The sequence below is a fragment of the Kryptolebias marmoratus genome, linkage group LG18 (assembly GCF_001649575.2).
Source record: "Kryptolebias marmoratus isolate JLee-2015 linkage group LG18, ASM164957v2, whole genome shotgun sequence".
Classification (NCBI taxonomy): domain Eukaryota; kingdom Metazoa; phylum Chordata; class Actinopteri; order Cyprinodontiformes; family Rivulidae; genus Kryptolebias; species Kryptolebias marmoratus.
Window position 1 is genome coordinate 4,453,853 of NC_051447.1, and position 12,845 is coordinate 4,466,697.

Here is a 12,845-nt window from a genome sequence, read left to right on the forward strand (position 1 = left end):
AGATCTGTCTCTGAAACATCATTAATGAAAAACTCACCTCTGTTTGTTTCCAGTGTCCAGAACCCGGGATGTCCTGCAGAAAGCCAAGTCCAACCTACAGGTGAGTTCAGGAGTTCTCTCAGACCTGCAGGGTTCTCTGTGTGTGGGGGGAGTAAAACCTGTTTCCTCCTGCTGCTGGGTTTGTTCAGGAGAACCAGCTCAGGATCTCCTCTTCCTCCTCCTTCCTCCTCCTCCCTCACCTGACCTGTTAAAGGTACAGTCCTCTGGCTCTGCTGCTCGCTGGAACTAACTCGCTGTGTTTAAAGGCTTTTCTTGTGTTTCTCATTTAATAACCTACAAACGTTTGACTGGAAGTGCTTCTTAAACACACAGAACATTCCAAACGTTCTTGCTGCGGTCCGATGCTCTCCAAACGGATCTGCTGATCTGCTGATGTTTGTTTGTCCTTCAGGTGAGAACTCAGGAGGCTTCAGGGAGCTCACCTCCTCTCCTGGTTGGAGCGTCTTGATGTCTTCCTCCTCCCCGCCGGCGCCCCCTGCAGGCGGTCAGCAGACCCTGTTTGACCTGTCGCCTCTGTTCTGCTGAGTGACTCGAACCCGAGTGTCTGCGGGTCGGATCAGGACTTGTTTTTCTGCCTCTGTGTTGAAGCTTCAGACAAAGCAGGAAGTCCTCCAGACCTGAGGCTGGTTTTATTTCCTGGATCCAGGAGGTGAAAATCATCCCTCGATGCCAGCAGGACAACGGAGCTTCAGCCGGTTTGTGTTTGGAGCAGAAGCCGTGCTTCCTGTCGGAGCTTTTCTGTTTTTTACCAAAACAATTAGTTTTTTTTGTTTTCTCTTCTTGTATTTGATCTCTGTTTCCTGCTGAAGCTTTAACGTGCACAGTTAGAACGTAGTTACCTGTGTTTCTTAAAGGAATGCCTATCACCCGCCACCTGGCATGAGTTCTAAACTAAGATTTCAGGTGATCCTTAAGATCTCAGAACGTGTTGGGATGACTCTCAGCTACTACCACATCACACCTTAGCTCAACATCTGTTAGAGTTAGAGCCAGCTGTGGCAGCCATCTTGAATCTGGTTGTCTCTGAGGGTAGTGTGGGAGTAGCTGAGACTGATCCCCAACACAAACCCTGAGCTCTGCCTGACTGAATGAGATCTGAGAGCAAAACTCTGGCCTGAAAGGCGGCGGGTGACAAGCATTCCTTTATTTTTACAGAACATTTCAGGGTTTTCTTCCTTCTAAAAAGGATTGTTTTCATTTGGGTTGGGTTGGAAATGTTTGGTTAAGGTTTCCTGGTGCTGACAGACACTCTGAGAACTGCTGGGTCAAAGGTCAAAGGAACGTTGGCTCAGGCTGACCCGGCGGTTTTTCACAGTCCAATGTTTTGGACCAGAGGTTGACCCAGCCGGGCCTGACTGGACCTCTGCTTCTGAATGCGAAGGTTGGACGGAAGAAACAACTCGCTGGAAGACGTTTAACCTGATTAACTTTAGTTAGTTTAGATTCCTGAAGTAACATCAGCTGCTGCAGCTAGCTGATGCTAACAGCAGCTAACTGGTGCTAACAGCAGCTAGCTGGTGCTAACAGCAGCTAACTGGTGCTAACAGCAGTTAACTGGTGCTAACAGCAGCTAACTGGTGCTAGCAGCAGCTAACTGATGCTAACAGCAGCTAGCTGGTGCTAACAGCAGCTAGCTGCAGCAGCTGGTTCGCACCAGCTAATCCAATTTATAATTATCTAATAAAACAGGTTCTGGTTCTGTTTAACCCAGAGTTTTCGTCGCTCTAATTAAACCTCATTTTAACCGAAGTTTTGGGTCAGACGGATGCTGAGTCAGAACTACCCAGGGTCCAATTGAGACCCGTATCTGGGTTCAACCCAGCAGTTTGAGTGTGTTCTAGGTTTCCTGGTCGGGTTTTTGTCCACAAACTGTAGCCCGTCTGGCTGAAATATGCAAGTTTTTGGGTTTCTGTGCAATAAAAGCTCTCCGGGACATTTCTGGGTTCTGGTTTTGTTCTAAGAAGTAATTTATTTAGAAAATCTGAGCTGTGGAGGGACGTTTGAAGTTCTGTTTCCTGTCAGAATGTTTCTGATGTCCGATCAGGTGTCAAACCTTTGATTCATCCTAGGTGGAGTCAGAACCAGAACTCCTGCTTCTTGTTGCTGTGGCCGGTTCTGGACCGGCTGGACGTTCTGCATGTTTTCTTTCTTCACAGGTTTTTGGGTTAAAAAAAAGAATCTTTTCAAAAATAAAAAAGGTCAAAAACACGACTGTCTGTTTGTTCGGAAGTCTGAAATCTGCTGAGTCACCAGAACTCTGACCCGGTCCAGGAAATGGACCTATGAGGAGGAGGCCCAGTGATGAAGAGCTTCGGGGACTTGTTCTGTCTGAAGGTGGCCAGCAGTACAGGTCAAAGGTCAAGGCTACAGGGGGCAGTCCAGAACTATCACAGAACCCTGATCCCAGTCCAGAACCATCACAGGACCCTGATCCCAGTCCAGAACCCTGATCCAACTCCAGAACCACCACAGAACCACGACCCAAGCTCAGAACCATCCCAGAACCCTGATCCAGGCCCAGAACCATCACAGAACCTTGATCCCAGTCCAGAACCCTGATCCGAGCTCAGAACCATCACAGAACCCTGATCCCAGTCCAGAACCATCACAGAACCCCAATCCCAGTCCAGAACATCACAGAACTCTGACCCAAGTCCAGAACCATCACAGAACCCCAATCCAAGTCCAGAACCATCACAGAACCCCAATCCCAGTCCAGAACATCACAGAACTCTGACCCAAGTCCAGAACATCACAGAACCCTGATCCCAGTCTATCAGCTCTTGATGTAGTTCTTTGGTTCTGAGGTTCTGTGTGGTTCTGTGAGTTTGGTCAGTGGTGAATTTGTGTTTTTTACCAAAATAAAATTTGATGAAGCAACAATACAGGAAGTGTTTCAAGTTACTTCTGAAAATAAATGAATGTAGAATTTTAAATATAGGATTTAAATTGTAGATTTTCTTCTTCAGATCCAGTTTACGAGTGAATAAAACAGAACCCTCCTCAGTTTGTCAGCAGGTGGAGTCAGACCTGACAGACAAATTAATTCCAGATTTGAAATGAGGTGTTTTTGTTTTGGATCAGGCTGCAGATCAGGCTGTCTGTAAAGCGAAAACTGCAGGAAGGAAAGAGATTAAATTCACTTTCAAAATAAAAGACAACCTTTCTGTCTGACTTCATTGCCTTTGGCTTCAAGCAGAAATAACACGTATTAAATTAGACTTCAGAGGGGCACATTTGAAAGCTGAATTGTGTATGGTGAGAAACAATAATTTTAGACTAAATTTAAAGTAAGAGAGGAAATTTTGAACAAAATTTTGAAGTTTGATTTTAATAAATGTGTTTTATTTAAATGTTGAAGAGATTCTGTTTGAGTGTTACATTTGAAACTGTATTCATGTCTCTGAGAAGTTCATTCTTCCTGTTGGAAAAACATTTCAGTATAACTAAAATAAGCCTAAAGCTGAATATTTATCAGGACATTTGAATCACTTCCTGTTTGTGGAACTAAGTTCTGGAGGCTGCTTGGAGCTTGTGGGTCAACAGAGATGATAAAAACCTTATTGGTGTTTAAGAACATTGTTTAAATTCACAGAGCAAAGCTTTTCTGACGTGTAACCAACTAACTATCAACACTAAACGGAGGAGGAACTGACTTTAGATTTTTAATAAATAACAGTTTATATTAACCAGGAAGATTCATTTCATTAGGATATACTTTAGACTCGTGTTAAAAGGTCACATCTTCACATTTAACTGAATACAGAACCACTGAATCTATTTATCCTGATTGTTTATCAGTACCTATTTACTTTTATTAAACAACAACAACAGACCTCCCTTTTGGGTAAACAAACATTTCTTTTATTCTAGTTTTAAAATAAAAAAACATTCTTAATAATAACATTACATAAGATTTATAATAGGTTTAAATAATAAAAATGCTACTTCTACTTCTACTACTACTACTAATAATAATAATAATTGCTAACTTATGTTCTTGTTTTTTAATTGTATAAACATCTAATAAATGTTTATATAATTTATATTGAAATTACATTTTTATATATGTTAAGATAAAAATACTTCATATATTTTTCCTGTTTTAAAAATTAAGATAAATGAAATCCAGTTTTGCTTTTATTTTGATAGTCCCCAGGCGGACGTCGCGTCCTTCGTGCCGCCATCTTGACGCAGCTCTGTCAGACTCAGGAAACGAGCCGCGCTGCGCCGCTGCGGTTCATCCGACAGCTTAACCCCGGTGTCCCCGCGCAGAGCTCGGCGTTTATCCGAACATGGGAGACTGTCCCGGGAGGACGGCCGCAGGCTGAACAGGAACCGGTCGGACTGAGCGCTCCGAACCGCCGGTTCCGCCCGGTACCGCCCGTTAGGCGCGGAGTCTGTTCAGTCATGGGTGTTCTGCTGGATTTGGGTGTCGCGGTAATTTTAGCCAGGTAGTCTTTAGCGGAAAGCCGCTCAGCTAGCTAGCTAACGAACTTGTTAACAAACACCTAACTAAGTTCGGGTGAACGAACTGTTGCCAGCGGCGGAACCGAACCGGATCTCGTGGATGGATCGTTTCCAGCACGTAAAGCTGAAGCTGCACGTGTGAACGACCACATTCGGTCCCGTTTTATTGTCTTAAAGGAACCACCGGCGGCTGATTGACAGGTCGTGACACGACGGGTTCTCCAGATGTGGACCTGAAGGTTCGGGATGACGAACCACACGAGCCGCGGCTCTGGCTGCTGAGGGGAGGGCATGGCCGGCCCGAGCAGAACCGCAGAGTGGACCTCCAACCTAACGAACTGCACCCAGAACCGACGTTTTCCATTCGAGGAGGATTCACTGAACTGACCGCGACGAACCGGGCCAGACACAGAACGAGCACCAGCACCGTGGTTCTGATCCGGAGACAACCATGAAGAGGACGGAGAACAAAAACAAGAGGAAGCTGTGTGCGGAGCAGCAGGAGCGCGCGGAGGAGGAGAAAGATGCGGTGAGTGAGCCTGTCAGTCCGCGTTGAGGGCGCAACAACTCATGCAGCTGTGATGTCTGACAGTAAAAACAGGTCAAATGTCTTCATTTAGTGTCTAAATGTTCCTTAATTTCTACCACAATTATCCGAGGGACTTATCAGTTTAAGGTTCTGGATTATAGTCAGAATTTAAACATATTATCTCAGATTTCTGACAATGAAAACAGGTAAAATGTCTTCATTTAGTGTGTAAATGTTCCTTAATTTCTACCACAATTATCTGAGAAACTTATCAGTTTAGGATTAAGGATTAAAGTCAGAATTTAAACATATTATCTCTGATTTTTCAACAAAAATATCAGTTTTCTGATCTAATTCAGATGTTTTCAAGGTTCTCAGTAAGAATGCAGATATTAGGTCAGAATATTATAAATTTCCCATCATTTTAAGATCAAAATTCTAAGTTTGTAAGTTTTTAGGGATCATTAAATGGTCATTTTTTGACTGTATTTCAGATTTATAAGCTTAATTAAGCAGAATTAGTAGTTCTGATGAATTTAGAGACATTTCATTTTTGAAGATAAAATCAGAGCCTTCACTTAAGATCTTCATAAAAAGTTTTTTTTATCTTAAATCTGATTGTTTTTACATTTTTTAACATTTAAGCTGCAGGTTTGCTGTTCGTTGGTAAGAATTTTAAATGATTGAATTTTTAGAACTAAAATATCTGAAATGCTTTGAAACCTGAAAGCTCTCAGGTTTGTGACACGATAAATCAGGAGATCCTGGGTCAGAACCTGTAAGAATCTGGAGACATAAAGATTTAAATATTAAAATAAAAAGTCAGAACTCTGAGATGTTATCGTCTCTTATTTCACATAGTCTTTTCAAACTTCAGAACCTGACTTTGATCCAAACAAGTTCAACGGTTTTAGGCTGAAACTGGACCTGCTGGTTCTGTTTGTTGTTCTGGGTTTTGGGCAGAGGTTCGAACTTAATACCGAGATCGGGTTCTGATGGTTCTGATGGACCCGGGTGTGTGTTGGGTCAGAAGTTGACAGATAATCTGAGTTTAGAGAGGAAACCTCCTCAGGATTAGGGTTTGTTTTTAAAAACAAAGAACTCAATCTGTGCTTTTAGTTCCCTCGTCTTCATCTTTATCGTGTTCCTCTTCTAAGAACCATCTCCCAGCATCATCCAGCTCTGTGGAACATTTAAACATCCCGGCTGAAATGTTTGAACCTTCGTTTGGTTTAAACCTTTGCGCATTCTCCTTTAATTCTGTCCGTGGAAACAAACTCTGCCTCCAGGAATGAAGTCATGTGTTCGCAGTAATCGAACATTTCTGCGTGATGTGGTGTTCGTGGACCCACCGCCGGCCGTTCTCCAACACTTCCTGGTTTTAAGGTTCTGCCAGGTTTGATGAAGCAGAGGGAGGTGTTGAGTCCGGGTCACACTGTGGACGGACGGCTCAGGAGTTCTCATCTCTGATTTCCTTCTGCTTTGTCAGATTTGTAAATCAGGAATTTTCTAGCACGTGTGTGTGTGTGTTAATCTGTGTGTGTGTTGCCAGGGGCTGAAACTAAACACTCTCAAACAATCTGTCAGCTGTTTACGTTTCACTTTTTGCTTCACATGTAACCTGCTTACAGCCGTCTACAGAAGCCCTGAAAGGACAATCCATTTCTGAGAAAAAGGTTTGTTTTTTCTGAGAGGATTCTTCTCAGTCAGCTCTTAGTCTGAGGTGAAACAAAGACCTGGACCCCTGGAGGACGGTAAAATAACAAAAAACAACATCCTGAGATTCTGGGAAAATCAAGTCCAACTCTTTCAGGTCCAGGTTTTTAGGAGCTTTTAGGTCAGAAGGAAAGTCAGCTGGTCTTTACCAAGTCCTACAGATGTTTAAATTAACTGATCGTCTGTAAACATAGGAGTTTGGCTGATGTTGACACAACGCCAGGGTGGAAAGACAGCAGCAATGACCTGCAAGGACAGGAAGTGAAGTTTGACTCAGAGTTCACACCAGAAGAAGAAGAAGGTTTAAAAACCTGGATCTGAGCTGCTGGAAAAGTCAGCTGAGGAGAGCCGCTGCTCCTCCTCATCGACAGGAGTCAGCCGAGGAGGTTCAGACATCTGATGAGGATGGGAGAACTCGCAGCAGACCTGGACTCTGTGGAGGGATTGTAGATCCTCTCTGGTCTGGGAACACCTGGGGCTCCTCAAGGAGGAGCTGCAGAGGGTCTCTGAGGAGAAGGAGGTCTGGGGTTCCCTCCTGGACCTGAATCTGTAGAACATGTTAATTTGAATAAAGCTCAGTTTTTGGAGTCTGGACACATAAAACACGCCTAAAAGAGCAAAGATATTTATTGGCTAATGAAGGTTTCATGAGTTCATCGTGAAGTTTGAGGTCTCTGTGGTGTTCTTCAGTCCAGGTGTGGATCCTGCTGATGTGAGAAGACTCAGGAGTGTTATTATCACCGGTCTGCTTCTGACAGGGCAGGAATGTTGAGTCTTCCAGGCTTTGTTTTTGTCTGGTCTGACCTCAGAGTGACAAAGAAGTGAAACGAGACGTGTGGATGTTCCTGTCAGGTTCTCCTGATGGAGGACAGAACCTCGTCTTCATAAAGCCTGTGTTGTTTGTGAGCAGAACCCTCCTCATGGCTGACCCGTGGAGCATTTCCCAAACATCTCCGATGTTTTTGGCTTCAGTGTGATCAGCGTTCCCTCCTGCAGGTTCAGGGGTTTCTGTTCCCCTTCGATGTAAAAACATCCACCATCATTTCTATAAATATTCTTTCCTCTTTGAGTCAAAGCTCAGGTAAATGACCGCTGAGGTACCAGGGGTCCAGAACCCATCTTGAATGAGGTCTTCCTCGTTAAACTGGTTTGTTGTGGAGCTTCATCAGAGACTTGTGATCCGGGTTCAGCCCTCATGTCGTAACCAGCTTCCTGCCTTACTTAATCCTCATGTTGAGTCATTCCTGAAGAAAAAAGAAGAAGCTGTCACCTGAAATCAGTAAAACCGTCACCTCACGCTGGAGAAAGTGTCGGGACGATCCAAACTGACGTTTACTAAAACTAACAGAGATAAAGCCAACATTCAGAGGAGACTATAAACTGTGAGGTAAGAGCTGCGTCTCAGTGAGGGGTCGGACGCTTTGGTGAGGTCTGAGTCTATAAAACCAGTCCCTCCTGTCCTGGTGTTCCCATGTGGGGTCACCCTCCCGTCTCCGGGGTGTCCTGTCACTTTGTCCCCTAATTCAGACTCCTGTCTCAGGTGTGATAAACACACAGGTCCACGTGTCCCCGACTGCCTTCTTTTAAAGGTGACAAATGCATTGCACGGAGGACTGCAGTTAGTTTATTTATAATAAATAAAAACCGATAATTAAAGTGTTCGTTCCGTGTTTAACGTTAGTTTTTCTTCCTTCCTCATTAGACGTTTGAGTTACTTATTAAAGCTCCCGGCCTTCCTCGCAGCCACACGGCAGACTGATTTCCTCCTCATCTTTTAACCACGAGCTGCTGAGGCAGAACGACCTCTGGGACTCCAGCCGATTGTCGCTGCGGTGCTGAGCGGTGGGGGCGGAGCCTGATTAATGGAGCCCGAAAGGCTAATGGTTGATGTTTTTAAAAGGAGGTAATGGTGGGGCGCAGATGTTGCTGAGGGATCAGCATTAATTATAAAAACCCTCATTAGGCAGAATTAAAGCGTATATGTCAGAGGCTCTCAGAGAGGCTGTGTCACGCCGGTCTTATTCACAGGTTTATTTGTCTTTAGCCTATAAACCTGTATTATTTCCTTTTAAACGCCATGTCATGCCTCAGGTTGAGCTCTGCAGAACGCTGAACACTGTTCAGATCTAGATCCAGGTTCAAGACTCCTAATGAGGGAAATCCATCAGCGTCCCTCTGGTTTCCACTCTGCTGCGGTCAGAGGAACTGATTTCACACTCAGCTGATCCACATTCTCTGCTCTCACTTCCTCTGCTGTTTCTTCACTTCTCCTGTGATGAAACACTGCCATTTAATAACACAAAGTCCTCCTGGGAGCCCAGCTAAAGCAAACATTTGGTTGAACTTCACTGCTTTAGTTGCAGCTGGTTAAAGGCTGGTTGATGCAGAAATAACAGATACCTGGTTTAACTTTGTTTAGATAATAAAAAAAGATGATCCCTCTGAATGATTTATAAAATGTTCTGGGGGTTCAGCTGTTTGCTCCGTTTCATAAAAACACAGACTTCAAACTGAACCACTTGCAGACATACACAGGATATTTTACTGACAGAGAGGCGGAGCCTGTGTAACACTCAGGTAATGTGATCATGGAGGCGGAGCCTGTGTAATGCTCAGGTCATGTGATCATGGAGGCGGAGCCTCTGTAACCTCAGGTCATGTGATCATGGAGGCGGAGCCTCTAACCTCAGGTCATGTGATCATGGAGGCGGAGCCTTTGTAACCTCAGGTCAAGTGATCATGGAGGCAGAGCCTGTGAAACGCTCAGGTCATGTGATCACGGAGGCGGACCCTCTGTAACCTCAGGTCATGTGATCATGGAGGCGGAGCTTCTGTATCCTCAGGTCATGTGATCACAGAGGCGGAGCCTTTGTAATGTCAGGTTATGTGATCATAGAGGCGGAGCCTCTAATCTTTCTGTTGTTGTGGTGCCTTTGACAGTTTAACTCACAGTGTGTTTGCGGTACTCCTCGTCCTGATTTGCGGTCATTAACCTTTGACCTTTGGGCTGTAAAGAAGCTTCGTGCAGCTCAGCAGCTAATTTTAGGAGCAGAAACCCAACAAACCAGGCCCTTCATGTTTGACCAGCAGGACACTGAACCTACAGAAGGAAATCTTTTTGTTTTTACAGTTCAGCTGCTCTGAAGCTTCAGTTCTTCAGTGTCACAAACACTCTGATTATCTGTGGCTGTTTCTCCCCGCAGGCTGCGTCTGCTGGCACTGAGAGCTGGTGACAGATTTTCATGTTGCGCTCAGGATTAAAGTGTTCATTAAAGTTCAGATATCAGTTTAATCTGCAGGAAATTAATCCGTCGAGCAACGAGTTCCAACACATAATGTTCCTGCGAGCGGGTTTCATGGCTGCGCGTCGCTCCTGGCGTGTCCCTGGCGTGTCCCAGCCTGTTTCTGAGCCGTCACGGTGTCAGACAGGAAGGCAGGTGAGGCTGCTGACGTCAGCTGATCCTCTCACACCTTTACTGTCAGACTTTAACTCTTCCTCTGGGTTCCAGTCTTTGTCCCTGTTTACGACCAGCAAAGCTTTTTAAAAACCACAGCCTGTTTTTGTGTCACAGCCTTCAACTCTGCAGTCATGGCCGCGCACATTATTTTGTACCTTAAGGCCTTCTGATTTAAAGCGACTCGTTATAAACTGTAAAATAAAACCTGATGAAGTACCCTGAAGTGAATCAAAGGGTGCAGTTTGAAGGAGTTTACTCCAGGTTCTCAGATGTACTGATATATAAATCTGAAACTCAATTCTTTGCTCATATATTCTTCATTTAAAGACTTTAACCAGAATATTTGTTTCTTACTTTATGAACTTTATGAGTGGACATCATGACTTTGGAATGAGTAGCTTTAATCTACTTTAGGAATGAATAGTTTTATAATAATTATTTATTATTCTGTGGTTTTTAAACCTGGACATGAAGATGTTTTCTGTCAGAGAGGAGAGCTTTAGTGCTGAAGAAGAATGGAAACTAAATTAAGGCTGGTTGAAGATGTCCTCAGCTGATTATTGTGAAAGTAAATTTGTCTCACAGGTTTCTGAACATGTTCAAACTTTGAGTGACGAGACGGCGAGTAGTTTCCATCAGCCTCAGCTCTGAGAGATCCTGTTTAAAATATCTGAAATGTCACCAAACGGTGAAGATGAGGCTGTTGGTGCTGCCTTCGTGTTGAGCTTCTCTACCTCCTGTTTGTGCTGCAGAAAGGAAGCTGGATGCTAAACATTTAATTAAGCCTTTAAATTGCTTATTGTTCACCGATTTACTGACTGATTTACCAGCAGATATCAGAGAGGCAGCAGCTCTGAGACTCACTGAGCTTCTCCGAGCTGCTGCAGGAAAAACAGACGTGAAAAACTGGTGCAGAGCACCACATGAGCAGCCACACACACGCACACACACACACACCAGCGCTGCTGCTCACACAGGCCTGGACGGCGTCCCAGCTCTAAGGTGGAGGTTTTGGCAGACTTGTTGCTCAGGTGGGATCATGCAGCAGACGCTGTAATGACTTTACCTTCCTCTGTGTGTGTGTGTGTCGTATCACTGAGGAAGATGCATGCTAATAAAAGATCAGGGGAACTTGATCAGAACATCCTGTTGGAGGAGTCACGCTGCAGCGGACTCATGTTCCAGCTTGATGTTCAGAAGGAGAATTTAAATTTTCACTTCTCTGCACAAATGAGGCAAATTCTAAAACGTACGTCCAGCTGAAGATGCACTGATTGGCTGACTGGGTCTGATCCTTCTTGTCTGAATGTTGAGTTGGCGCCACTCAACAGGAAAACAGAACGTTTGTTTTAGACTCAAACTACTTCAGCTGCTTTTAGCCGCTGTCAGACGTTCAGGTATCAAATCGTTTGGCTTGTTCAGGACGTTACGTCTCTGACTTTTGGTTTTTGTGCCTTTTTATACTTTTTGGATTATTTAACTGATTTCCTCTTCAGATCTTTTGGAAACTTTCTGCTCTTCTTCAGCTCATACCTGCTTCAGTTTTAGCTCCTAAAATTTTAGCTTTCAGTACTGTTTTGCTAATTTTAATTTCTAGCTTTTTAAATGCTAACGTTAGTTTTTAACACTTTTTTTGTTAGTTTTACCTTCCAGCCACTATTGTGCTGGTTTTAGCTTTTAGCCACTGTTTGGCTGGTTTTAAGCTTCTGTTTTGACTGTTTTCACCGTACCAGCTCAGTCATTCCACACTCAGTTTTCAGATTACTCCAGGAGTCTGACCTTTGACCTGACCTCAGCTGATGGCGTGTTTCCGTCAGGACGGTGGTTTAATCCTTCCCAGAATGCATCTGGATGGTGGTGTTGGTTCTCGCGCTGCAGTGTCAGAGGTAATAACCTTCATCATGTTGGCTCTCCTCTTCCTCGCTCAGTTTCCAGCGCGCTCAAACAGAGTTTGGGAGAAAAGGAACTTCTCGCTCTGAGAGTTGAAATAAACCCGTGTTTTGGGCCGCAGAGACTCCGGAGGACGTGCTGCGTTTTATTCTCTGGCTCCGCCAGTTTAATCCGTTCCGACAGGATGAATGTTTACATCACTGCTGGTTTTCTGTAAAAACAAAAAGTCTGGCGCCGGAGCGTGTGGGACAGCTGTGTTTTCATTCACAGGGTGTGTTTCTTCTGAATGAAAGGCTCCACATCCTCCTCCTGCGTCCACCGGGGATCGAACTGACATCATTGTTCAGAAAGCAACAGGAAACGGAGCCGACATCATGCCGCGGAGGCTCGAACACGCCTGATGGCTAGGAAATTAAACCCATCCACTGGTTCCAGAGATATTTTACTAACAAACAACAAATTACATGATTGCCCGCCTTTTATGGAGGAGGAAGCAGCTAGGTTTGATACAGTCAGACCTGTTAGGTCCACAGGTTTTATACAATCAGACCTGTTAGGTCCACAGGTTTTATACAGTTAGACCTGTTAGGTCCAGAGGTTGTGTACAGTCTGACCTGTTAGGTCCAGAGGTTTTATACAGTTAGGCCTGTTAGATCCCCAGGTTTTATACAGTTAGACCTGTTAGGTCCACAGGTTTTATACAGTTAGACCTGTTAGGTCCA

The 12,845-nt window shown here is 44.4% G+C and overlaps 3 protein-coding genes across 20 annotated transcripts in view; all 3 read left to right on the forward strand.

Annotated features, from left to right (window-relative positions):
• Positions 1-2,268, forward strand: part of LOC108247550 (phosphodiesterase 4D interacting protein) — a 51,173-nt gene extending 48,905 nt beyond the window's left edge. For 6 of the 7 annotated variants that reach the window (XM_025010478.2, XM_025010476.2, XM_025010479.2 and 3 more), the window contains 3 exons: positions 54-100; positions 189-253; positions 452-2,268. In XM_025010478.2, the coding sequence (XP_024866246.1) occupies positions 54-100; positions 189-251 (110 nt within the window). In that variant the 3' untranslated portion in view covers positions 252-253; positions 452-2,268. The remainder of the gene's footprint in view (positions 1-53; positions 101-188; positions 254-451) is intronic. The other variant, XM_017435765.3, reaches the window with a different exon arrangement.
• Positions 1-12,845, forward strand: part of LOC108247555 (zinc finger protein 2 homolog) — a 461,981-nt gene that overhangs the window by 267,009 nt on the left and 182,127 nt on the right. The window lies entirely within an intron of this gene.
• mast2 (microtubule associated serine/threonine kinase 2) overlaps positions 4,254-12,845 on the forward strand; it is a 75,123-nt gene continuing 66,531 nt past the window's right edge. For 5 of the 8 annotated variants that reach the window (XM_017435771.3, XM_037981248.1, XM_017435774.3 and 2 more), the window contains exon 1: positions 4,254-5,059. In XM_017435771.3, coding sequence (XP_017291260.1) covers positions 4,982-5,059 — 78 coding nt within the window. In that variant the 5' untranslated portion in view covers positions 4,254-4,981. The remainder of the gene's footprint in view (positions 5,060-12,845) is intronic. The other 3 variants (XM_017435773.3, XM_017435776.3, XM_017435777.3) reach the window with 1 other exon arrangement.